The 26,182-nt window shown below is 45.0% G+C and overlaps 1 protein-coding gene across 3 annotated transcripts in view; it reads left to right on the top strand.

Moving 5' to 3' along the window:
• HDAC5 (histone deacetylase 5) overlaps positions 1–26,182 on the top strand; it is a 118,445-nt gene that overhangs the window by 57,220 nt on the left and 35,043 nt on the right. For all 3 annotated transcript variants that reach the window (XM_082194316.1, XM_082194317.1, XM_082194315.1), the window contains 5 exons: positions 3,210–3,354; positions 4,934–5,051; positions 9,551–9,681; positions 13,636–13,767; positions 16,615–16,727. In XM_082194316.1, coding sequence (XP_082050442.1) covers positions 3,210–3,354; positions 4,934–5,051; positions 9,551–9,681; positions 13,636–13,767; positions 16,615–16,727 — 639 coding nt within the window. The remainder of the gene's footprint in view (positions 1–3,209; positions 3,355–4,933; positions 5,052–9,550; positions 9,682–13,635; positions 13,768–16,614; positions 16,728–26,182) is intronic.

Here is a 26,182-nt window from a genome sequence, read left to right as displayed (position 1 = left end):
AACTTGGTTTAGCATTACGATACGATACGATACGATAATCTTTATTGTCATTGACCCATACAGAACAACGAAATTGAAAAAAAATCTACATCAGACATTCAAAAACCAGCAAGCCTGCTATCCCAGCTATCCCAGCCTGGTTAGCCCCCTAAAAACTCTGATACCCCATTATTAAATACAATATAATCCCATAGAGACTCCTTACATTGCGTTTAAAACCAAAACTGTTTCTCAGGCGGCTAGTCCTAGTCTTTATATCCCTGTACCTTCTTCCAGAAGGCAGAAGCTGAAAGAGATCATTTCTGGGGTGCGCACTATCCTGCACTATCTCTGCAGCTTGCTTATGGCATCTGGAAGCATAGATTTGATCCAAGGTGGGAAGAATACACCCAGTTACTCTTTCCGCAGTCTTTACAATCCTGGACAGCATTGTTTTTTCCATGACCGTGCAGCTCCCAAACCACACATACACACTCATTATGTCTGAACAAATCCTTCCAACTAATGTTGCGATCCGTGGCCTGCTGCTCAAACTTGAAAATTAGTGCTGCATAATACAAAAGTCATCAGCATTATGTACTTCCTGAGCATGCTAGCTTCTGGGGTCGGGACAAACAATGTGCATCTTGTTTTGTCTCAAGCCATTGTCCCACACTTGTTGTTGTTGTTGTTGTTTAGTCGTTTAGTCGTGTCCAACTCTTTGTGACCCCATGGACCAGAGCACACCAGGCACTCCTGTCTTCCACTGCCTCCCGCAGTTTGATCAAACTCATGCTGGTAGCTTCAAGAACACTGTCTAACCATCTCGTCCTCTGCTGTCCCCTTCTCCTTGTGCCCTCTATCTTTCCCAACATCAGGGTCTTTTCCAGGGAGTCTTCTCTTCTCATGAGGTGGCCAAAGTATTGGAGCCTCAGCTTCATGATCTGTCCTTCCAGCGAGCACTCAGGGCTGATTTCCTTAAGAATGGATACGTTTGATCTTCTTGCAGTCCATGGGACTCTCAAGAGTCTCCTCCAGCACCACAACTCAAAAGCATCAATTCTTTGGCGATCAGCCTTCTTTATGGTCCAACTCTCGCTTCCATACATTACTACTGGGAAAACCATGGCTTTAACTATATGGACCTTTGTTGGCAAGGTGATATCTCTGCTTTTTAAGATGCTGTCTAGGTTTGCCATCGCCTTTCTCCCAAGGAGCAGGCGTCTTTTAATTTTGTGACTGCTGTCACCATCTGCAGTGATCATGGAGCCCAAGAAAGTAAAATCTCTCACTGCCTCCATTTCTTCCCCTTCTATTTGCCAGGAGGTGATGGGACCAGTGGCCATGATCTTCGTTTTTTTGATGTTGAGCTTCAGACCATATTTTGCGCTTTCCTCTTTCACCCTCAATAAAAGGTTCTTTAATTCCTCCTCACTTTCTGCCATCAAGGTTGTGTCATCTGCATATCTGAGGTTGTTGATATTTCTTCCGGCAATCTTAATTCCGGTTTGGGATTCATCCAGCCCAGCCTTTCGCATGATGAATTCTGCATATAAGTTAAATAAGCAGGGAGACAATATACAGCCTTGCCGTACTCCTTTCCCAATTTTGAACCATTCAGTTGTTCCGTATCCAGTTCTAACTGTAGCTTCTTGTCCCACATAGAGATTTTTCAGGAGATAGATGAGGTGATCAGGCACTCCCATTTCTTTAAGAACTTGCCATAGTTTGCTGTGGTCGACACAGTCAAAGCCTTTTGCATAGTCAATGAAGCAGAAGTAGATGTCTTTCTGGAACTCTCTAGCTTTCTCCATAATCCAGCGCATGTTTGCAATTTGGTGTCCCACACTACCTCATCCCAACTTGGTTTTGCCAGAGGTTAAGTCTGATTGTGTGCATAAAACCACTTATTCATCCATCATGGGACCTTTCCAATTCTGATTTCACTTCCATTGAGATTTTTTAAAATAATATATACCTGCCCTCTTAGTTGCCTGGGTTTGGAACAGATGTTCTGTTTACCATGTGATTGTCTCCCTTCAGCTTGTACTTTATAAGAGAGAGCAACCGCACAAAGTCCCCAATCTGCACAAAGTTCCCAATCTCTCCCCTTTCATCCCCCCTACATCATTTCAGTGCCAAATTCTCCCCCTGCATTGAAGCTGTTATTTGCTTCCAAAAGTGCCATTGCAGTTGGCACCTATGGGAGCAGATAGCAGCCGGGTATGGGGGAGAGGAATTTGGCAGGAAAAATCAGGTTGGGGGGGTGGGTAAGACCCAACCACCTCTACTTGTGTCTCACAGTCCTGATCTGGATTCTTCACACTTTTTTGCAGCTGTTAATTCATTTTTTTAAAAAAAAGGGGGGGAAAGGGGGGGAAGAAAGCACAAGAATAACATGGAGCCTTCCCAGGATAGGATGTTTATTTTTATTTAAGTTTTAATTGATCTGTTGGTTTTGCAACATTTATATTTTGCCTTTCTGCCCAGCAAAGGCAGCTGACAGCAGTAAACAAAGCAGAAAGGGGCCGGGTTCAACAAAACAGTTGCACAACAAGAGCTGGCACAATAACTCCTGCTAGTGCAATGGGGCTTCCTGCCCCCTCTACACCCCCTCCCCAGATCAGCTCTGTGGGAGAACCCCCAGAACAGCATGCAGTGAGAAAGGAGGGGAGATAGTTCTGTTTGGCAAGCGGAAATGCTTGCGCTGGTGGCAAAACTGGCTCCATGTTGAATTCCTCCCACAGCCTATAACAAGCAGGCAATAAAGCAGCTAATAAAGATTGCGCAAGAGGGATTCCAGCACCGGCAGCTAATGAAATCAACTGCCACTAAACCAAAACACCCTCCTGAGAAAGCAGTGTGCGTGCTGAGCTTCCAAAAACCAGGGTGCGAGGGAACAAAATGGATTTCCCATAGAAGGGCGTAGAGGCGCCACTACAGAGAAGGCCCTGTTTTTAGTACAGGAGGCAGAGCCTCAGGGGAAGAAGACCTGAGTGATTGGATTGGCACACATGGGAATGAGCAGAATCTTGAAGGTCGCTTTTGCAGATGCGTTAGCAAGGCTCTGTAGAAAGCCCCTGGACTACAGTATTGGAAGTCTGCATCAAAAGATTGCACATGTTTATGTCTGGGTTTTGCATGCGAAGGCCGGCAAGAGTGGGTGGGTGGGGGGCAAACACGCAGTCCCCTGCAGTCCCACTAACTCCCTCCCCATCTCCCCTCTGCAGCAACAGCAGGAGATGTTGGCAGCAAAACGCCAGCAAGAACTGGAGCAGCAGCGTAAGCGAGAACAGCAGCGGCAGGAAGAGCTGGAGAAGCAGCGGCTGGAGCAGCAGCTACTTATTTTACGCAACAAGGAGAAGAGCAAAGAGAGTAATAAATAGATTATATATATATATATTTGTATTGAGTTGCGTTGGTTAAACTTGGTATGCTGAGGACTTGGAGGATTTCACACTTTCCCACCCCAGAAGCAGCAGAGTAGAAAGAATAAAGTACAGCATGGGTAGGCAAACTAAGGCCCGGGAGCCGGATCCAGCCCAATCGCCTTCTAAATCCGGCCTGCAGGCATTCTGGGAATCAGCGTGTTTTTACATGAGTAGAATGTGTGCTTTTATTTAAAATGCATCTCTGGGTTATTTGTGGGGCATAGGAATTCGTTCTTTTTTTTCCCTTTCAAAATATAGTCTGGCCCCCCACAAGGTCTGAGGGACAGTGGACTGGCCGTCTGCTGAAAAAGTTTGCTGACCCCTGAAATACAGTTAAAATTGCCTTTGTATTTCTAGAAAAATAGGTGCCAGAACTCACCATGAATGCCCATCTTCTTCTCTTAGAATGGCAATGGCGCCCACCTGAGAGGTGTCTGAACTGAGTTCTGGCAAGTTCTGGCTGGAAAAAACACACACCTGCTAACTAGTATAAGTGAACAATTCTAAAAGTATCATTCTAGATTTAGCCTCCATGCCTCCATATGCCTTAGGAATTGTTGAATGAAGGGCTGGTCACCCCATGCAAAAGCCCTTTGAACTGTGGTTTTAATGAAGAGGGTTGTGAATTTCTGCAATGGAATTTATAGCAGCCTCACAAACCTGCTGTTCCCAAGGTTCATTTAGGAGGAGCCTCAAACAGTCTTGCTTGAAGAGGTGAAAATTAGTGTGGCTGCTTAAGAACCTATGCAGAATGCTGCTCTGTCTGTAATACATATTTATATTTTGAATATGGCTGGTTCACAAGAAGCCATCAATGCATCTGATTTGGCCCTTAGATTGAAGTTTTGACAAATAAATCAACAACAGTGGAGCTTTCCAGGGATACCTCAGTGACACAGCCGCATAGACAATCCCCACCTGTGGCAAAGGAGAGGTGTGTTTTTTCAATCATGTGCTTGATTGAGGTGGAGAGGATTGCAAACAAAAGGGCAGCCTGGAGGGTGAGGTGAGAAGGGCAGTTATCCCAGAATACAGTGCAATAGTGAAGCATTGCATTATGGGAAATAGTGTGCTGGTCACTACCATTGCCATGGGAGTATATACCTTGCACTTGTGGGGAGTGCAGTGTGAAAGTTGGATAGCTCTGGAATTAATTCTGGAATTTAAGGAGTCTTTCATACTGGTAGACCATACTTTCTTCTGCTGGGTCAGTAAACCATGGTTTATTGGACCAAGAACAAGGAAGTGTGCCTGCAGGCTGCCTCCTCCTCTTCTCATGTGCCACAATGCAGCATTTCAGAGGCTTATCCAACCATAGTTTCTCGCATCAAAACTGGGAAACTGTGGTTTATTCTCCAACTAGAAACCAGGCAATTTAAAGGCAAATTGTTTGTAGTCCGAGATTAAACCACAGTTGTGTGTGCGCAAGCACAACTCTCATTCTTAGTCTAATGAATCATGGTTTCTGGGATAGAAAGTCCCGGAAGGGTTTATCCATGAGTGTTTTCCTAACTCTTCCACAGGTGCCATTGCCAGTACCGAAGTGAAGCTGAAACTTCAGGAGTTTCTTCTCAGCAAGTCTAAAGAGCCAGCAACAGCAGGCGGCTTGAACCATTCCCTCCCTCAGCACCCCAAATGCTGGTAGGTCTTACCACCTTTGCCTCTGGGCATTCATCCTGGGCTAGGACAGGACATCGGTGGGGTGAGATTTTACCACTGGAACGAATGTAGTAATCTCAAGAGAGAAGGCGCAAAGTCTATGTTGCGGCATCTGGGAGACTCCCTTTTCCTTCCACACATCTGTCTCCAGTTTGCCGAAAATTTGACTGGTGTGTGTGTGTATAGGGGGCTTGCATGTTTCTTTTCCTCAGCGGATAGTAGTGGGTGGATAGAGTGACACTTTGACCATCCAGTAGCTACCCTGATTGAGAGTACAATGTTATGCTAAGGGGTACGTTTCTGAGTATGTTTCCGAGCGCAATTCAAAGTGTTGGTGTTGACCTTTAAAGCCCTAAATGGCCTCGGCCCAGTATACCGGAAGGGGCGTCTCCAACCCCATCATTCTGCCCAGACACTGAGGTCCAGTGCCGAGGGCCTTCTGGTGGTTCCCTCACTGCGAGAAGCAAAGCTACAAGGAACCAGGCAGAGGGCCTTCTTGGTAGTGGCGCCCGCCCTGTGGAATGCCCTCCCATCAGATGTGAAAGAGATAAACAACTACTTGACATTTAGAAAACATCTGAAGGCAGCCCTGTTCAGGGAAGTTTTTAATGTGTGACATTTTGATGTATTTTTAATCTTTGTTGGAAGCCGCCCAGATTGATTGGAGAAACTCAGCCAGATGGCGGGGAACAAATAAATTATTATTGTTGTTATTGTTATTGTTATTATTGTTGTTATTCAGCATGTACCCTTAGTAAATGGAACCAAGGGTGTGATAGATGGCCCTGCTTTTAAAAGGAAGAAGCTTATGCATAGACCTTCAGTTATCTTATTTTAAAGAGCTTTAAAAGGGGGGTGAGATAAATTTGTGGAGGGTCAGGCTATCAATGGCTGCTTGTCATGATTCCTGTATGGTACCACCCTGCCTATGAATTTAATCCACTGTGGAATAACAGCAGGAGAGGGCAATTGCATTAATGCCTTGCTCTGGACTTCCCAGAAGCCTCTGGCTGGCCAGTGCAGGAAACAACATGCAGGGCTAGATAGGCCTCTGGTCTGATCGCAACAGTGCTGCTCTTCTGTGTGCAAATTATACCTGCTCAAGGCGGGCTGCTCCAAGAGCTGATTTAGATGTGATGGAGCATCTCCACATCTCTCTGTTGCCCAGAATAGAATTTTCACATCCCTCCTCCACTCCAAGCCAGGAGGTTGGGGTGTGTGTGTGTGTGCAGGCGCGCGAACACAAAGGCAAGTATTCTATTTCGGGCAGTGCAGAGATGTGGGGGGACAGGAAATGTGAGGCACCAGTGTGCTTCCTCTTCTGTCCAAAACACCATTGCGCTGGAAAGCGTCAGAACATCCCCATCGTAAACTGTGTAGCCACCAGCCAAGTCAAATTTCTCGAGAGAACCATAAATTTCGTCGCAGGGATGATAGCTCAGTTCCCAACCCAGCTGCTCTAAGTTATGACTTTACTTGCCTCTAAGCCCTCCCCCTAAGGATTCTTGTTAATGGAAGTTTCTGTCTCAGATGGTTGTTTCATAGAGAGTACCACAGACAAGAGAGTGGGTTTTGGGGCCAAGGAAGTGAGCAGGTTCGAGGGAAACACCTCAGTGAGAAATGGGCCTGTGTGCTGTTGGTGTCAAGGGACATTGGGGACACGAAAAGGGACGAGGGTTAGATATTAATCCAAATACAGTGGTACCTCAGGTTACGGACGCTTCAGGTTACAGACTCCGCTAACCCAGAAATAGTACCTCGGGTTAAGAACTTTGCTTCAGGATGAGAACAGAAATCGCATGGCAGCAGCAGGAGGCACCATTAGCTAAAGTGGTACCTCAGGTTCAGAACAGTTTCAGGTTAAGAATGGACCTCTTAATCTGAGGTACCACTGTACTGTAATGAGTCGACTGTGAGGCGGCTGGTCTTGAATTTAGCCATATAACTATCAAAGCATGAAGCATCCATAAACTCCCTGGGGGTTTGTTGGCATCCATCTGTCTTGATATACAGTGAAGTGTGTGTGTCTCCAGTAGTCAAAACTGCTGGAGAACCGCAGCGCCTTTTTTTATGTGTTAGCAGCACCAAAGTGACCTCCCCCGGGGTGCAAGCCTGGGCAGTTTGTGGAAGTCCTGTGCTGCCCAGATGACAAGACCCCCTTTCAACCTCGTTTATATGGTCCAAAGGAAAGCAGAGCAATACGCTGGGTGCCAACTCGACCGCAGGAGTTGCCAGAAGGAGGCATACAAGAAACCATCCAACTGCCTTAGGGACTCCACTCCAGATTTACTCCTTAGCCTTTTCTTCTCCCGAATATGTCCCTAGAACAGGGGTCAGCAACCTTTTTCAGCTGTGGGCTGGTCCACCGTCCCTCAGACCATGTGGTGGGCCGGACTATATTGGGTGGGGGGGGGAGAACGAATTCCTATGCCCCACAAATAACCCAGAGATGCATTTTAAATAAAAGCACACATTCTACTCACGTAAAAACACCAGGCAGGCCCCACAAATAACCCAGAGATGCAGTTTAAATAACAGGACACATTCTACTCATGTAAAAGCGTGCTGATTCCCGGACCGTCCGTGGACCAGATTTAGAAGGCGATTGGGTCGCATCCGGCCCATGGGCCTTAGGTTCCCTGCCCTAGAAGCTGTCAGCGTGTGACAGTGGCCACACCCCAGGGAGTAGTGGAGAGCAAACGAATCATTCTGAGCTTCCCCTCCGTCTGACTCAATCCTTCCTTGAGTCCTCACCATTCTTAGTAGTGGTGTTGGCAGCAGGGAGTCACACACTTTTCCGTTTCCCCACCCTGACCTATAAAACTGACCCCATCCTGCCCTCTCTCCCCTAGGCCTTGCTTGCCCTCTGACTTATTCCACCTGCAACTTCTGCCTACTGATAACCCACTGAATTTCCTGGACCATGGATGCTTAGAGCGGTAATCCATTTAGCCTGCTTAGAACAGATCACAGATGGACCATTATCCCTTCCCCCACCCTCCCAGTCACCCACAGTGGATATTCTTATCTCACCTCTTGGGTCACCCCCCCCCCCCAAGTCCCTTTAACCTACATTCAGGAATAGAATCCTGACTTGACTGTTGTCAACTTTATGGATGGCAGAAAGACAAAGAAATGCTGTGTCTATTCACACTCCTGGCCTCTCTTTTTGTTAAATTTTTTTGGGGTTGCATTTCCACTCTGCCCCATCAAAAGAAACCTTACTGATCAAGCAAGATAATCCATTAAGATATAAAATACTTTATACCATAACGTAGCAAATCAAAACTTCCGCAAAGCCTGTTTTTTAAAAGCCAGTCCAAAGAAACATTTCTGCAAAATGCTCAGATGTATACTTTTGAAAGACTTGCAGTGGCAGGGAATCATGGAAGATTAAAAATTTGGGGGAAAGCTATATTTTATTGGGCTGTTCTTACATTGGTTGTAGTAGGAGTGTGAGAGCTTTCTGATGTCATAGGCGCCTTAATCATGCTGAATGGGAAAGCAGCAGAGTCACAGGTTATAGAGAGAGAGCAAGTTTTGTAGTTTTCCTTGTTATTTGCAAGTATACATAATGAGGTGTAGCCTAACCATTCCAAGAGATAGCCAAATTCCACTGCTCACATGCCAGCACTCTAGGGAAACAGCCATCCCCCGCCCTGATGCTTACAGAACCAAAACTTAGTTTTCTGCGAGTGTTTCCAGACTGAAGACTCTGAATGCTACAAAATAATGTCAGTGCTTGGATTGAAGACAACTCATTTGGGCTGCTGTTTTCTCATTTCCTGGCTTGGCTCTGGATAGATAGATAGATAGATAGATAGATGAGAGAAAGAGAGCAGGTTGGATTATGAGTGGAAACATTTGCATTGTTGATAAGACAAGTGGTAAATTACAGTGGTGCCCCGCAAGACGAATGCCTCGCAAGACGGAAAACTTGCTAGACGAAAGAGTTTTCCGTTTTGGAGGTGCTTCGCAAAACGAATTTCCTATGGGCTTGCTTCGCAAGACGACAATGTCTTGCGAGTTCCTGCTGGTTTTTTTCCTTTCCCTCCTTTTTCTAAGCCGCTAAGCCGCTTATCAGCTGATCCGATCAGCAGATAAGCCGCTAAAAGCCGCTAATAGCACTAATCCGCTAATCTGTCAATGGGCTTGCTTCGCAAGACGAAAAAACCGCTAGACGAAGAGAATCACAGAATGGATTCTTTTCGTCTTGCGAGGCACCACTGTACACAGTTAGGCTGCAAAATGACTGGGCATATTTGTATTTGTGCCCTTATAACACCGAGAATTCTGCTGTTCTTATCTGCCTTTTTCAATCTGTTGTTGCTGCTGCTGTTTTAAATAGCAAGTTACGATAAGTTGCACTGTCCGTCCTGGAGCAGGACATATCAGAAGAAGTGTGTTGGCTCTGCTACTTCATATAACCCTATTGGTCTGCACCATTGTAACTTGGTCAACTTCTTTCTGTGTTTCCACAGGGGGGCTCATCATACCTCATTGGACCAGAGTTCCCCTCCCCAGACAGGAAGCCCAGGAACACCACCCTCTTGTAAACTACCTTTACTCGGCACTTACGACAGCAGAGACGACTTTCCACTCCGGAAAACTGGTCAGTAAACCCCATTGGTGATGGGGTAATCCAGAAACAAGGGTGGGGGTAGAGGGTGGTGTTGATGAAATTTAGGCCCCTGGGTGGAAGGGGGCTTTCTGCACTTTCTGAGTATGCTGGCTTGAAAAAAACCCAGGATTGTGTGTGTGATTTTGTTGGAAGAGCTACAAGTATGGGGGAGGGACATTCATTAAGCTAGTTTATTGAACATTATCGGAGACTAAGATGAGCTTTCCAAAAGCTCAAGAGGGCGAATGTAAGGCTCCCTCCCATGCCGAATCTCAGTTCCTCTAGATATTAATTATGATAAGCACCTACACTTCTGTGTGTGCCAAGCGCCTTGTATATTTTTGAGCAAGTAGGATTTGCAAAACCTACTGTGCAGACCGCTTCTGTGAACAGCCTACTTTTAGATGCAGTTCAGGGCTTTACAAAAAATCAGATGTTTGGGTGCTAATTATGTAACCTTACAAGAGCTTCTCTGCAGACAGGCATTGAGAAAAGACAACAACCCAGCTGCTATGCGGAAACAAAGCTCCTTAGAAACACAGGAAACAGCCTTATGCCAGGTCAGGCTATCTGTCTAGCTCAGTGCAAGCTACTGTTCTTCTGGCAGCAGTGCGCCAGGCTCTCAGGCAAAGAGAGGTCTTCCCCATCGCAAGCTAGCTGTGATCCTTTTAGCTGGAGATGTCAAGGATTGAATCTGGCTCTTTTGCATGCAAGGCATGTGGTCTACCGCTGAGCTATGGCTCTTCCTCTAGTGGGCTGGGCTAGACTGGAGGGCAGTGACTAGTCGTGTCGCCCAGTATGGTTGAGCAGAGATTTGAACCCAGGTCAAAATCCCAATGCTCAATCCAACATTCCACACCAGAGGCTGGCAGCCTAAGGCCCATGGGCTGGAAGCAGCCCATGAGGGTTGTTTAAGTGGCCCATGAGCCGCCCCCAAACGGAGCCATCCAGCGCAGCGCCGGGACTCTCTTCTGCGGCTCTGGAAATTGCTTCTGCGCATGCCCAGATGCCGAAAATCACGTCTGCGCATGTTCGCGGCGCCGGAAATCACTTCTGCACATGCCTAGACGCCGAACATCACTTCTGCACAGGCACGATTTCCGGTGTCTGGGCATGTGCAGAAGCGATTTCTTTCTTTTTTTTTTTTTTTTACTTTAAAAAACCTTTATTATATTCCAACAGTTAAAAAACATATACATCTTCCATAAAAAACAAAAACAAAAAGCGAAAATAAGAATATACAAACCAAATTTAAGTTCCTTGCTGCTTAAATACGCAAGCCTTATACAAATCCATTACATTATTTGACTTCCCACCACCACGTTGAGAGCCATAACTCAACAGTATATTCAGCAGTGTCTTCATCCAATCGTTATTGCTACCTCGCGGTTTTTATATCATACCGACTGAGACTTTAACATTTCCTAAAATCGATTCCATGTATGAGAGAAATTTATTCCAATCATTAATAAATTTATTGTTTCTTTGTTGCCTGATCTTCTGAGTCATCATTGCTATGTCCATGTATTCAATTAATTTATTCTGCCAATCACTAATCGTTGGAATGTTAGGTGTTTTCCAACTCTGAGCTAACAGTATCCTTGCGGATACTGTTGCATATTGGAAGAGGGTTTGGTCGTCTTTTTTAATTTCTTCTCCCACCATTCCTAAAAGGAATGCCTCGGCCTTTTTAGGGAATGTGTATTTTAGGACCTTTTTTAACTCATCGTAAACCAGCCCCCAAAACCTTTTTACTTCTTCACAGGACCACCACATATGAAAGAAGTCTCCCTCTTTCTTCCTACACTTCCAGCACGTCTTTTCCCCGGTTTTATACATTTTGGCTAATTTTACTGGGGTGATGTACCACCTGTACATCATCTTCCCCATATTTTCTCGGATTCTGACGCAAGCTGAAAATTTCATGTCTTTAGTCCAGAGTTTTGTCCATCTTTCATATTCTATAGGGTGTCCTAAATCTATGGCCCATTTAATCATAACGTCTTTGATTTCCTCATCCATTGTATCCCACTCTAATAGCTGGTCGTACATTTTAGATAGGAGTTTAGACTTTCCTTCTATTATTTCTAGTTGGAATTTAGATTTGTTCTTGCTCATTCCGGCTTTTTTATGTTCCCTCCAAACAGCATTGATTTGGTGGTATTGTATCCATCCCGTTAATTTGTCTTTTAATTCTTCGTAGGGTCTAATTTCCCATCCTTTATCCGATCTTCTTAGGAGGTCAGCATATGTCCACCTTTTACCTTCCATATTTAGTTTCTTAGTTACTAAAATATCAACGGGTGACAGCCACCATGGGGTATCTTTTTCTACTAGTCTTTTACACCTATTCCACGCCTCCAGCAGCGCTCCTCTTATAATATGGTTAGAAAATCCTTTGTGTGTTTTCCCCTTCTCCTGCCACAGGTATGCATGCCACCCATGTCTAACATCAAAACCCTCCAAATCCAATAGGTCGGTATTGTCCAAAACTATCCATTCCTTGGTCCACCAAAGGCACGAAGCCTCGTAATATAGTTGCAGGTTAGGGACCGCAAACCCTCCTCTGTCCCTCCTGTCGGTGAGCAACTTATACTTAATTCTGGCCCTTTTACCCTGCCAGATAAATCTGGAAAGGGTCCTCTGCCAGTCTTTGAACATTGTTGTGCCCCTGACTACTGGGATATTTTGGAATAGGAATATCATTTTTGGAAGGATACTCATTTTAATGGCAGCCATTCTCCCCTCCCAAGAGAGTTTTAATCTGCTCCAGCTTTCCAAGTCTCTTTTACACTCTCTCCAAGTTCTATTGTAGTTATCTTCCACCAGATTTATATTTTTTGGGGTGATCCAGATACCCAGGTATGTCTGGGCATGTGCAGAAGCGATTTCTGGCGCCACGGACATGTGCAGGATCTCCACGGGAGTGATCCGACCCATGCCCGGTAAGCTTTTCCAACCCCTGCTCCACATCATGCCACCTTCTTTCAAGAGCTTAAATCTTCTGGAAATTCACAAAGCGGTTCTGTGCTTATTGCAAGCTGACCCATTTTATCAGACTGGAGCCCCCTTGCCGACAAGTAAGAAAGATAAATTTTGGAATAACTGGGCTCAATCAAGTGAGGGAGAGGAAGTGACAAATGCATGTCTGCAATGTGGTGTGTCCTGAGTAAAAGAAAGCAGGAACATACCTGGATTTGCACAATTTTCTTTGTGCTTTTGAAGGAAGGGAAGGAAGTTCTTTTTATTATTATTATTAAACGTTTTATTTAGGCGTACTTACAAACAAACAAACAAACAAACAAACAAAGCAATAAGATACACACACTTAACCACAAAATAAACAGAAAAAGTAAGGACAAAAGGAACATAAAATACCACACCTGTGTGACTTCCCTCCACCAGCTATTGTCATCTTTAAATCATTTAATTTCTTATTTACATTGCATATCAATTATCACTGTAATTACTTCTTTTATGGTAGTATTATAATATAACATCAGGTCATCCTTACGTGACGGAAGTTCTTTAGGTGAGAAAGAGGTGGGGCTTGTCACTCTGATTAGTTGGGCAGGAAGAACCTTAGTCGGATTTTTAGACATTGACAGACGAAGCTTAGACAGACCTATAACTTCCTACTGGGGCACCAAGACATGCACAACTCCCTGTGTGCAAGGGCTGCCATGTTCTCTTCCATTAGTTGTGGAATGCATGCACAAAGGGGAATTCCTTGCAAACGCTGATCGTTGCCCATTGTAGATGTGAATGGGATACTCCTGCATGCATGGAACTCTCTGTCCATGTTGATCCTCTGTGTGACTTAGGTATATGCATTTGACCTGTTCTTGTGGAATTTGCCTGGAGGGTATCAGCCAGCAATTTGACCGCTTGTCTTGCTTTTCTTCTACCTTTCCCTCATGTGCCTTCTCCTCCTCCTCCTTCCAGCCTCGGAACCCAACCTAAAAGTGCGCTCACGGTTAAAACAGAAGGTTGCAGAGAGGCGGAGCAGCCCCCTGCTGCGGAGGAAAGATGGGACCGTCATCAGCACCTTCAAAAAGCGAGCAATTGAAATTACAGGTGAGCCCTGCCAGGGCGGGGTGAGTGGGAGGGAATAGCTTTGGCTAGTGGCATTTAAGATCGCCGGAAGAAATATCAACAACCTCAGATATGCAGATGGCACAACCTTGATGGCAGAAAGTGAGGAGGAATTAAAGAACCTTTTAATGAGGGTGAAAGAGGAGAGCGCAAAATATGATCTGAAGCTCAACATCAAAAAAACGAAGATCATGGCCACTGGTCCCATCACCTCCTGGCAAATAGAAGGGAAAGAAATGGAGGCAATGAGAGATTTTACTTTCTTGGGCTCCATGATCACTGCAGATGGTGACAGCAGTCACGAAATTAAAAGACGCCTGCTCCTTGGGAGAAAGGCGATGGCAAACCTAGACAGCATCTTAAAAAGCAGAGACATCACCTTACCAACAAAGGTCCGTATAGTTAAAGCCATGGTCTTCCCAGTAGTGATGTATGGAAGTGAGAGCTGGACCATAAAGAAGGCTGATCGCCGAAGAATTGATGCTTTTGAGTTGTGGTGCTAGAGGAGACTCTTGAGAGTCCCATGGACTGCAAGAAGATCAAACATATCCATTCTTAAGGAAATCAGCCCTGAGTGCTCACTGGAAGGACAGATCGTGAAGCTGAGGCTCCAATACTTTGGCCACCTCATGAGAAGAGAAGACTCCCTGGAAAAGACCCTGATGTTGGGAAAGATGGAGGGCTCAAGGAGAAGGGGACGACAGAGGACGAGATGGTTGGACAGTGTTCTCGAAGCTACAAACATGAGTCTGACCAATCTGCGGGAGGCAGTAGAAGACAGGAGTGCCTGGCATGCTCTGGTCCATGGGGTCACGAAGAGTCGGACACGACTAAATGACTAAATAACAAGTGGCATTTGCATGAGAGAATAGCTGGGCATGGGAAAGATGAAGTATTTATCACACCTTCCAGTCCTCTCCATCCAATTCCCCACCCTCAAATACCTTGGCAAACATGGATTTGGGTTTCTGAGGTAACTTTTAGTTGGGTCTCCAGAACATTCCATAGTGTTCCTTCAAAATGTGGAATCTTCTGCATTCATTCATCTCCACTTCACTTCCTTCCTGGAGGTGTAGAAGGTATATTCCTTTTGGCATGAAGGGGGGCACAACGGCTAATTCCTAGCTTCAAATGGGTATTTGACTCCCATTTGTTTATTTTGAGCTTTCTAGGTTGGGCCAGTAAATCAAGGAGGGAGGAAAAAGAGGAGGTTAAAATAACACCCTCAAAAGCTTCACATGGGCTCAGGTGTGGGCTGTGTGCCACAAAGTGGGAGGGAGGGGTTGAGATAGCAGACTGGAAGTGACAAAGTTGGGATTCAAGGAGGAATGCGGCAAATTAGTTTAAATAATGACTTAGAAACAGCAAACTGTGAATTCCCACTTTAAGAACAAGCTGCAGGGTGTCTCAGGCTTGCACAACCCCACTTCTCTTCTCTTCCTGTGAGGAGGAGAAGGTTACAGTTTTAACTAACCACATTTCCCCTTTGATGTCAGCACTGAAAACCATGGGTTGTTTAAACTATTGACTGAGAGCAAGTTAAGTTCTGAAACTTCGGTTTGATCTTGGCCTGCTGCCAGTAACTGTATTTTAAACAAGCCACAGTTCCCAGAGCTCAGGCGTCAATAGGAAACTGTGGTCAATTTAAATGTTAAGCTTTAATATCTTTCTCAGAGGAGGAAAGAAGAGCTGAACATTACATTCTGATTCAAATTTTATATTTCAAGTCAAATCTTGTTCTTCCCTTCTCTAGTATGACCCTGTAACTATCAAAGCAAGTATCCATTTAAAGATTTATAAAATTCATAGTGATGTTAGGGGTTGAGGAAAGCCAAGAGCAGGTTATGAAAGTGAAGGTTTATTTAAATAAAGAATGCACCCAAGTTTCCCCCCCTATCCCCTTCAGATGTGCTGCTGATAAATTAAGATATTAATCCAGAAGGTCGTAATCTGTGTGCTAGCTATTTTGTTTGTGCAAGTGGGGGTTAGGCACAAGAGGGTTATAATCCAGAAGCATCTGCTGCTTCTGAAGGAATTTTTATTTTTGTTGGCAAAGGGGGCAGCGGCAGGCTGGCAATCCACTATTACATAAGCACATGAGCTTTTGAAGGGCTGAGATTGATTATTCAAAACTAGACCTCTTTTTGGAAATAACAGAGTACCTTTAGCTGATTTAGAAAGGTGAATGTAAAATTGCAAACATAGCAGAGCAGGGCAGAGGGGGAGAAGAGAATTCTAAATTTTCTTTACTCTCCAAAACGTGGGCCTCCCCAGCAATTTGAGCTTCAGAAGAAATTTGGGGGATTTTTCACTGGCTTTTGTGTGGAGGGAGCCACCACGTCTGGCATATGTGAAGCCCTTTTCCAGTTTCTGAATCACGGAAGACTAAACATCTGTGGTTCAGATATGACAAACAGATTTCAAAGTGTGATCCAGGAAACTCTGCAGTGCATCAGGGATTCCTTTTTCTTTTTCCTTTGGCTGTACACCACCTTCATATCTGGAAGGGTGTATTTAAAAACTGGAAATGTTGTAGATGAACTTCTCTGGAAGACCCGATAGGTTGCTATGCTAGTGATCTCCCCCTACTGCTAAGCAGGCATAAGGTGTCAAAGGATGGGCCAAAGACGATTGGGGCAGGAGGGCCAAATGAATGGGAAGGCAACCCGGTAATCCAGAAACTACTTTTGTTACTGACACTGAATTTTCAGGTGGTTCTCTTGCCACCATGAGGACTATGTTTCGAAATTAAAGCTGAAATGCTCAGCAGCCTGAATTTTAGCACAAGGGGCTGACATAGTGGTGATCTTCTTTCCCCCTTCTTTGCAGTGTCTTCAATGTGCAACAGTGCCCCCGGATCTGGACCCAGCTCCCCGAACAGCTCCAACAGCGCCATCACAGAAAATGGGCTGACTGGCTCAGTGCCCAATATTCATACTGAGGTAAGAAGGCTGGTGGAGCAACGGCTGCAAAGCTTATGAACTGGTCTGGTATCATTTCTGCAAACACCCTATAGGTTTCCCTCTCTTTATCTATGAACGTAGATTTTCCTCCCGCCATTACATTTTCAGCCTGTTCTTTGCTACTCTGAACCCACGCATGAAGCTTGCTGGGTGATTTTTGTGCTTGCCACTCTCTCAGCCTAACCTTCCTCCCAGGGTTGTTGCGAGCATAAAAATGGGACAAATGTTCCTGGTGTGCTTCTTGGAGGAAGGGTGGGAAAGCAATGCACAGTGGTAACTTGGTTCTCTAACTTAATCCGTTCCGGGAGTCTGCTCGGCTCCCGAAACCGTTCGAAAATCAAGGCGCGGCTTCCGATTGGCTGCAGGAGCTTCCTGCACTCAAGCAGAAGCCGTGTCAGATGTTCAGCTTCCGAAAAACGTTTGCAAACCAGAACACTTAATTCCGGGTTTGTGGCGTTCAGGGGCCGATTTGTTTGGCGACTAATCCGTTCGGGAACCAAAACAACTACCTGATATTCAGAAGACATCTTAAGGCAGCCCTGTTCAGGGAAGTTTTTTATGTGTGATATTTTAGTGTGTATTTGGTTTCTGTGGAAGCCGCCCAGAGTGGCTGGGGAGGCCCAGCCAGATGGGCGGGGTACAAATAATAAATTATTATTATTATAAGGTTCCACTGTAATAAGGGGGGGAAGGAGGGTGGGCGGGCCATAGCTCAGTGGTAGGGCATCTGATTTGGGTCTCAAAATCCCAGGTTCAATCCCCCACATCTCCAAATAGGGCTTGGAAAGTTTGCTGACTGAGGAAGTGTAACCAGATAGATGGATCCTTTTTTTCATATGTGGTGGACTTGTAAGAAAGTGAGGGCATTTTGGGAGACGATATATAATGAGATAAAAAAGATGTTTAAAAATACTATATCCCCCCAAAACCCCTGAAGCTTTTCTTGTAGGGGTTATAGGGACTGAAGTCACCCCAAAAATGATTAAGTCATTTAGGCATGTTACAAATACAACTAGGATTCTCTACGCGCAAAAATGGAAAGAAGCAGAAATACCGTACTTTTCCATGTATAAGACTAGGGTCTTTTTTATATATACTAAAAAATAATGTTAGAAAGGGGGTGTAGTCTCCCCCCATTTTCTTAATTTAGAGTCCCCAAAAATAAGGGGCGTGTTATGCACGGGGGCGTGTTATACATGGAAAAATATGGTACCCACTAAAGAAGAATGGATAAGCAACGTAATGGATTATGTAGAATTGGCAAAGTTAACCGCTGGAATAAGAGAACCGGATGACAAAGGACTACAGCTCCCATCATGCTTAGCTGGCAAAACCAGTGCTCAAGAATTGTAGTCCGAAAACAGCTGGAGATCCAAGTTTGGGAAACCCTGCCCTAATCCATCCAAAAATACCCGTCTCTGGATAGTTTGTCAGATCCAGATCTTATTGTTCCACCCATCTCCCTCCCAGCATGGTTCAGAATGGAGAGACCAGTTGGGCACATGCCCGGTTTGGGCTAGGAATTCTGTGCCAGAGATTTGTAGTAGTGATGATGGTGGTGATGGATTAAAGAAAGGGAGGGCAACTTCAAGCCCGCAAGCCTAATTAGACCCGTCAGGCCTCTCCCTTTTGGCCTTGCCACGTCCACCTGCCCTACATCAGACGTCATGTTTTGAAAGGGGCTTCTGAAGATGCAGCCCCCCTGTCAAACCTGGCCTGTTCAGGGCAGAGGGAGAGGAAGCAATTTGGCTCCCCGGCCAGAAACAATTCCCCACCCCTATATTAAAGGCTAGACATGTGGTTGTTGTTGGGTTTGTTTTTTTAAAAAAGCTGTACAGCACCAGCCCCTTCCACACACACACACACCTGAAATTCTCAGGAAGCTGAATTACATGTGAAATACTCTCTGTGTGTGGTTTATACGCTTCTGTGGGATCACAGCAAATACGTAGCTTTGAAATACGTAACCGCAATGCGTTTTGTGGTTACACGAGTGATAGAAGTGGTATTTTTGTGCATCCTTCCTCCACCAACCCACATTTCTCCCCCAGCCTGCTAAGAGCCTGGTAAAATAATTCACTAGTCACATTTTCAAAGGCAGGACCCTCTACCCTGCTTGACTCCGTGCAAAAGGAATTGATGGGATAGCTGCTGTGTGTCTTCTAAGAAAGTGGGACGGCAACAGTTTAATCTGGATGGAAAGGACTTTGCCATTGATATGTGCAATTGTGCACTGCTGAAGCTGACCAAACTGCCTATGTGTGTGCAACTGTTAGCAATTGCTGCCAGTGTGTGTGTTCTTTTCTGTGCACATACATTCCTGTGGGAGGTGCACACAATTGTCTTTGCATGGATGATTGCTTTTGTGTGTGTGTCAGTGGATCATTGAGCTTTGCAAGTGGATGGGAGCAGAAGAGCACCGGTAGAAACCAGAAACGGCTCCCAGTCACTTTTGCTAGTTACTATGGAGTGACTCATAAATAGAGAAGGATTCTTCGGTGAATTATGTCTTACTTTCAGTTTATTTTTAGGTGCGTTTGTGAAAATGCAATTTTTTTCTCTCTCTCTCAAGTTAATACGGTGCTGAATAAAACAAAACACCAGATCTTTTAAAAGAAAAGAGCCACAGGCAAACTCAGACAGTCACTACTCTGTGACAGAGGCTCAGTTCAGAAACCTCACTAAATCATGATTTGCGCCAGTTCTAGAATACAAAAACCATGCTTTGAGCTTCCAAACATGCATTAGAAATTGCCCTCCCCCCCCAGCATTCAGCTTCAAATGTTCACTTTCGTCTTTGTGATGCAGCAGACTCTGTCTGTAACTATAGTTTGTCGATTCGGACAGCACACCAAACCATAACTTGCACGAACCATAAAAAAAATGTCCAGTAGCACCTTAGAGACCATGTAAGTTTGTTCTTGGTATAAGCTTTCGTGTCCATATCCAGTTCTAACTGTAGCTTCTTGTCCCACATAGGGATTTCTCAGGAGACAGATGAGGTGATCAGGCACTCCCATTTCTTTAAAAACTTGTCATAGTTTGCTGTGGTCGACACAGTCAAATGCTTTTGTGTAGTCAATGAAGCAGAAGTAGATGTTTTTCTGGAACTCTCTCGCTTTCTCCATAATCCAGCGCATGTTTGCAATTTGGTCTCTGGTTCCTTTGCCCCTTCAAAATCCAGCTTGCGCTTCTGGGAGTTCTAAGACCCATTTGACTTCACTCTCTAGGATGTCTGGCTCAAGGTCAGCAACCACACTACCTGGGGTGTACGAGACCTCCATATCTTTCTGGTATAATTCCTCTGTGTATTCTTGCCACCTCTTCTTGATGTCTTCTGCATTTGTTAGGTCCTTTCCACTTTTGTCCTTTATTATGGTAATCTTTGTACAAAATGTTCCTTTCATATCTCCAATTTTCTTCAACAGATCTCTGGTTTTTCCCATTCTGTTGTTTTCCTCTATTTCTTTGCATTGTTTTGTTTAAGGCGGCCCTCTTTTCTCTCCTTGCTATTTTTTGGAAATCTGTATCTTTCCTGTATCTTTCACTATCTCCCTTGCATTTTGCTTGCCTCCCGCCCCCCCCCCCCGTAAGTTCTCACTTATCATTTGCAGGCTCTTACTGAGGATTTAAGGGGCATGGGTGGCACTGTGTGTTAAACCACAGAGCCTAAGACTTGCCGATCAGAAGGTTGGCAGTTCGAATCCCCGCAATGGGGTGAGCTCCCGTTGCTCGGTCCCTGCTCCTGCCAACCTAGCAGTTCAAAAGCACGTCAAAGTGCAAGTAGATAAATAGGTACCGCTCCGGCGGGAAGGTAAACGGGGTTTCCATGCGCTGCTCTAGTTCGCCAGAAGCGGCTTAGTCATGCTGGCCACATGACCCGGAAGCTGTACACCGGCTCCCTGGGCCAATAAAGCGAGATGAGAGCCGCGACCCCAGAGTCGGTCACAACTGGACCTAATGGTCAGGGGTCCCTTTACCCTTTACCTTTACTGAGGATTTAAAGAACTTGGGGGAGGGTAGGGAACCTGTGACCCTAGATGTTGCTGGCCTACAACTCGCATCATCCCTGGCAGTGGCGTAGCGTGGGGGGTGCAGGGGGGGCCGGCCACACCGGGCGCAACATCTGGGGGTTAGGGTTAGGGGGCGCAAATCCACAGGTTAGGGGGCACAAATCCACGGGTTAGGGGGCGCAAATTACTTGCCTTGCCCCGGGTGCTGACAACCCACGCTACGCCACTGATCCCTGGCCATTGGCAGTGCTAGCTGGGGCTATTGGGATTTGGAGTGGAACAGCAGCATCTGGAGGGCCACACATTCCTTACCCCTGACTTAGACTATTCCTTGTTGTAGTCCATTTGAGTTAATGCGTGCACAAGCCATGGTCACGCATACTTCTGTTTAGCACTAGAGAGGTGTTAAGGTGAGGATGCATTCAGAACATAAGAAGACCCAACTAGTGCAGCATCCTCTTCTCACCGCAGCCAACCAGGCGCACGACAACACTCTCCCGGCTTGTTCTTCTCAAAGGAGCAAGTGCTTCCGCTCATGAACAAACCTTGTGCACCATAGAGAGAAACCACCGTATTTTTCGCCCTATAAGACGCACCAGACCATAAGACGCACCTAGTTTTTGGAGGAGGAAAACAAGAAAAAAATTATTCTGAATTTTAGAAGCCAGAAACCAAGAGGGATCGCTGCGCAGCGAAAGCAGCGATCCCTCTTGCTGTTCTGGCTTCTGGGATAGCTGCGCAGCCTGCATTCGCTCCATAAGACGCACACACATTTCCCCTTACTTTTTAGGAGGGAAAAGGTGAGTCTTATAGAGCAAAAAATACGCTACTTCCTCTCTGGAAAGAAAAGCAGAGGAAGGGAACCCCAGAATCCCCTCTTGTGACTTCACTAGGAGAGTGATGATCCTTGTGCGGGGGGGGGGGGAGCTTGGGCATCTCCCTCTCCTTCCCTCCCTCTCTCATGCACAGTGGAATTCTTTCTTCCCATCTTGACATCTGCCAAGTTAAGCTGCAGATCAGAAGGGTATGTAATTACCTCCCATATGGCAGGTCCACCCTCTCCTCCCCCAGTCACTTAAAGACTTAGCCGGACTACTTAAGGAGGACGCCCCTTTGTTTTAAGAAGAAGCGCCATCTGCTGGTCTTTGTGCACTTGTCCTAAGGAACATCTTCAGCTCCTCTTCTGATCCCGAGATGCAGTGCTGACATCGTCAGTGGAAGGGCATCCTTGAGAATTTTCACCAGGAAATTTTATTACTTCCGACATTATAGAATGATAGAATTCTAGAGTTGGAAGGGACCCAGGGCGTCATCTGGTCCAATTCGCCTGAGTCCCATGTCATAGACCTACCTTTTGGACACCACAGTGCTCTGATGAAATCCAACATTTAAATACCAGCTTACAGTGGTACCTCGGGTTAAGTACTTAATTCGTTCCAGAGGTCCGTTCTTAACCTGAAACTGTTCTTAACCTGAAGCACCACTTTAGCTAATGGGGCCTCCCGCTGCTGCTGCACCACCGCCAGAGCACGATTTCTGTTCTCATCCTGAAGCAAAGTTCTTAACCCGAGGTACTATTTCTGGGTTAGCGGAGTCTGTAACCTAAAGCGTGTGTAACCTGAAGCATATGTAACCCGAGGTACCACTGTATACAGTGAGGGGGGAAAGTATTCGATCCCCTGCTAAATTTGCCAGTTTGTCCTCTGACGAAGAAATGACCCGTCCATAATTTTAATGGTAGGTTTATTGTAGCTGTGAGAGACAGAATAACAACAGGAAAACCCCCAGAAACCCAGAAGACAAAAGTCAGAGATTGATGTGCATTATAATGAGTGAAATAAGTATTTGATCCCCTTTCAAGCAGCCAGGTGTCTGGCTACCTGGTCTCTTCCCTGTATGTAACGAGCTGAGATTAGAAGCACCTGCTGTAAGGGAGAGGTTTTACCTGTAATCCCAGCTCGTTACAGTACCTGTACAAAAGACACCTGTCGACAGAAGCAATCAATCCAGCAGATTCCAAAGTAGCCACCATGACCAAGATCAAAGAGCTGTCCAAGGATGTCAGGGACAAGATTATAGAACAGCACAAGGCTGGACTGGGCTACAGGAATCCCTCTAGGATGGACTGGGATGGTTCATGATTTAGCCGCGGTGATCATATTTCAGTAATTGATTGAGACTCAGAATTAGCCCCTTGATTACTGTGGATTTGTCCGGGGAATTCACATTATTCATTTCATTTATACAGTGCCATCCCTGTGCACTGCACCTTACTGAGTCTCGTAACAACTAATAACTTTGTTAGTCATTATGGCCATTTTTCTCACAACAGGGTACCTGCTGTCTTTTGTAGAATAGGTTCATTCATATTTTGTAAAGTAATTGGTTACCACTTAGATATGTTTCAGTTCTTCAGCAAGTGGGGCTCAAGGGTTAGAAATATCAAGTCTAGCGGAGAATAAACCTTTGTATTTGCAAGCAGAATATCCTTTCCCACCTTAGCTTTCCATTTAACACAGCAGCTTGTCACTTGCCATTTTTTGATACCATTGCTCCAGTAATCTACAGCCCTTAAACCGCCTCTCTGACAAGTTCCAGAGAGAGCGCTATTCCAGAGAAAGCCATCCTATTGGGATTTTTTTTCTCGTATGTATGTCAAGCTCTGCTAACAGTTCCACCTCCTTTTCTTATGATAAATCTGTTATGACTTTGCTCCGACTAAATTACTAGAACTCAAACACCAAGAATACTTGAGGAGCTCTATTACTATCAAGCTCTGAGCAATATCAGGAGTCCTACACAACTTTTAGAAGACACCTGAAGGCAGCCCTGTAAGGGGAAGTTTTTAATGTTTGATGTTTTATTGTGATCTTATATTTGTTGGAAGCAGAGCTCAGAAGGGCTGGGGCAACCCAGTCAGATGGGCGGGGTACAATTATTATAATTATTATTACTATGCACTTATAAAGCATCCAAAAGTTTTACTAAGCGCCATGTAGAGATTTCATGTTGTGCACATTGAGCTTCGACATGCAATGCATATTTCTCATTGTAAACAATGTGAAAAGTTTGTCTTAAGTCTCATAGGTTTCAGTGGGACCTTTGTAACTAACTTGATCCAGCTGATTTGCATGAGAGAAACTGTCATTCCTCTTTCCTTTTAAGAAGAATGAATATTCTTTCAATGCTATAAAAATAAGGAGTTTTCAGGGCCACCTGCCTTGGAGTAGAGGCTGAGTGGTAGTATATTTCTCCTACATTAAAATGGGTGGAATGCATATCTACCATAATCCATAGTCCTTGGGAGGTTACAGCTGTGGAAATATTAGTGTTCTTCAGGGTGGACTTGATTTAAATCATTTTTTTACAGAAAGGTTTAATCTTGTTGGCATCCTCTTCATATTGAGAACCAGAGGAAGGTTTTCTTTTTGGAATCTTAAAATTTCAGTCATTTTTACAGTCACATCAGACTGTAAGTCAATTCAAGAAGGACACTGACAAACTGGAACGTGTCCAAAGGAGGGCAACCAAAATGGTCAAAGGCTTGGAAACAATGCCTTATGAGGAACGGCTAAGGGAGCTGGGCATGTTTAGCCTGGAGAAGGTGTCCTTCTACCGAGGCTCCATAGAGAGCATTCTTACATACTGTATTTGTGCTTGGTTCTCCAGTTGTACAGCTAGGGAGAGGAAGGTGCTCCAGAAGGTCATAACCACAGCCCAAAGGATTATTGGTCATCCTCTCCCATCTTTGGAAGAACTGTACGGTTCCCGTTGTCTTAGGAAAGCAAATAACATCCTGCAGGATTCATCTCACCCGGGACACTGTCTGTTTGCACTACTGCCTTCTGGCAGAAGATATAGAAACATCAAGTCAAAGACAAATAGACTGAAAAACAGTTTCTATCCAAGAGCTGTGGCCCTTTTGAATGCTGTAACTCGTTAGTGTGACCTGGGAGTTTGATGGGTGTGGTGTGGGTGTGGCTGGAATGTGGTTTGTTTGGTTGTTGTTGTTGTCTTGCTTTTGTTGTTTTAAGGGATGGCATCCAATTTCGTTGCACTTTGTGCAATGTTGCACTTGTGTAATGACAATAAAGAATCTATCTATCTATCTATCTAGAAGAGGAGGTTAAGGGGTGATATGATAGCCATGTTCAAATATATAAAAGGATGTCACATAGAGGAGGGAGAAAGGTTGTTTTCTGCTGCTCCAGAGAAGCGGACACGGAGCAATGGATCCAAACTACAAGAAAGAAGATTCCACCTAAACATTAGGAAGAACTTCCTGACAGTAAGAGCTGTTCGACAGTGGAATTTGCTGCCCAGGAGTGTGGTGGAGTCTCCTACTTTGGAGGTCTTTAAGCAGAGGCTTGACAACCATATGTCAGGAGTGCTCTGATGGTGTTTCCTGCTTGGCAGGGGGTTGGACTCGATGGCCCTTGTGGTCTCTTCCAACTCTATGATTCTATGATTCTATGATTCTATGAAATGCTGCTGAACTTGGGAAGTTTCTGGGCAGTTCCTTCTTCCTATTTTATGTCACCTTCACCTTGTGCTAGAATGCCGCTGCGCACCTTCAGGGGAACACCTGCATGTCTTTTGCTTTGTTATATCTACAAACATTGTCAGAGCTGCATAACGTCAAAGCTTGTTGCTGTTTGCATAGTTAAAAAAGGCCACTTGCTATGAAAATTAATAAATAAAAGGATTCAGATGAGACGTTAAAAATGGCAATGTTCAGAAAACCGTGAGAGTCCATTTGAGACCCCTGAGGGTGTTCCTTGACTGACCATAGATCACTACATTTAAAAGTTCAGCCATGAAGTGAGTTGGAATTTGTTAGCAGACCTAACAACCTTTTTGTGACTTTTTTTTTTTAAATGTACGTTCTTATTCTAATTGCAATATTTTTTATAAACACCTTTGGGTGAAGGAGGGGCTGTGTATGCAAATACTGGGTGGATAAATAGATACATGGACTTAATTGGGCGTGGTTGTCTGAACACAGATTGCAATTTACGTTCTTTTAGCACCTCCACAACCATGCAGACTGAATGCGAAATGCCTTTTGCTGATGTGGAAGTGGGGGGCTGCCTTCTTTGATTGACTCATGAGTTCATCCATGTTTTTGCACAACATTGGGCTGGGTACCTGCTGGTAATTTTTGTGGTGTCTTTGCCTCTTGGACACACCACGTGGATACATCCAGTCTTTTAACGTGCCGCAGAAGTCTTTGTTGGCATATACATTTCAAAACCAATTGAAAAAACAAGGCAGCCTTCTGGCATATGTCCCAGATGTCTCTTGCCGTGCTAGCTAGGTGATCAAACCAATAGAGCTGGGAGAACATGGCTGTGTTTCCCCCCTCCTCTCATATTTTGTTGCAGTTTCTTACCCTTCTGTCTCTTCTTATATCCTCCCTTC

This window comes from Podarcis vaucheri (assembly GCF_965113315.1).
Source record: "Podarcis vaucheri genome assembly, chromosome: 13".
Classification (NCBI taxonomy): domain Eukaryota; kingdom Metazoa; phylum Chordata; class Lepidosauria; order Squamata; family Lacertidae; genus Podarcis; species Podarcis vaucheri.
The sequence above is the reverse complement of the archived record's forward strand: the minus strand, read 5'-3'. Positions and strand labels throughout refer to the sequence as shown.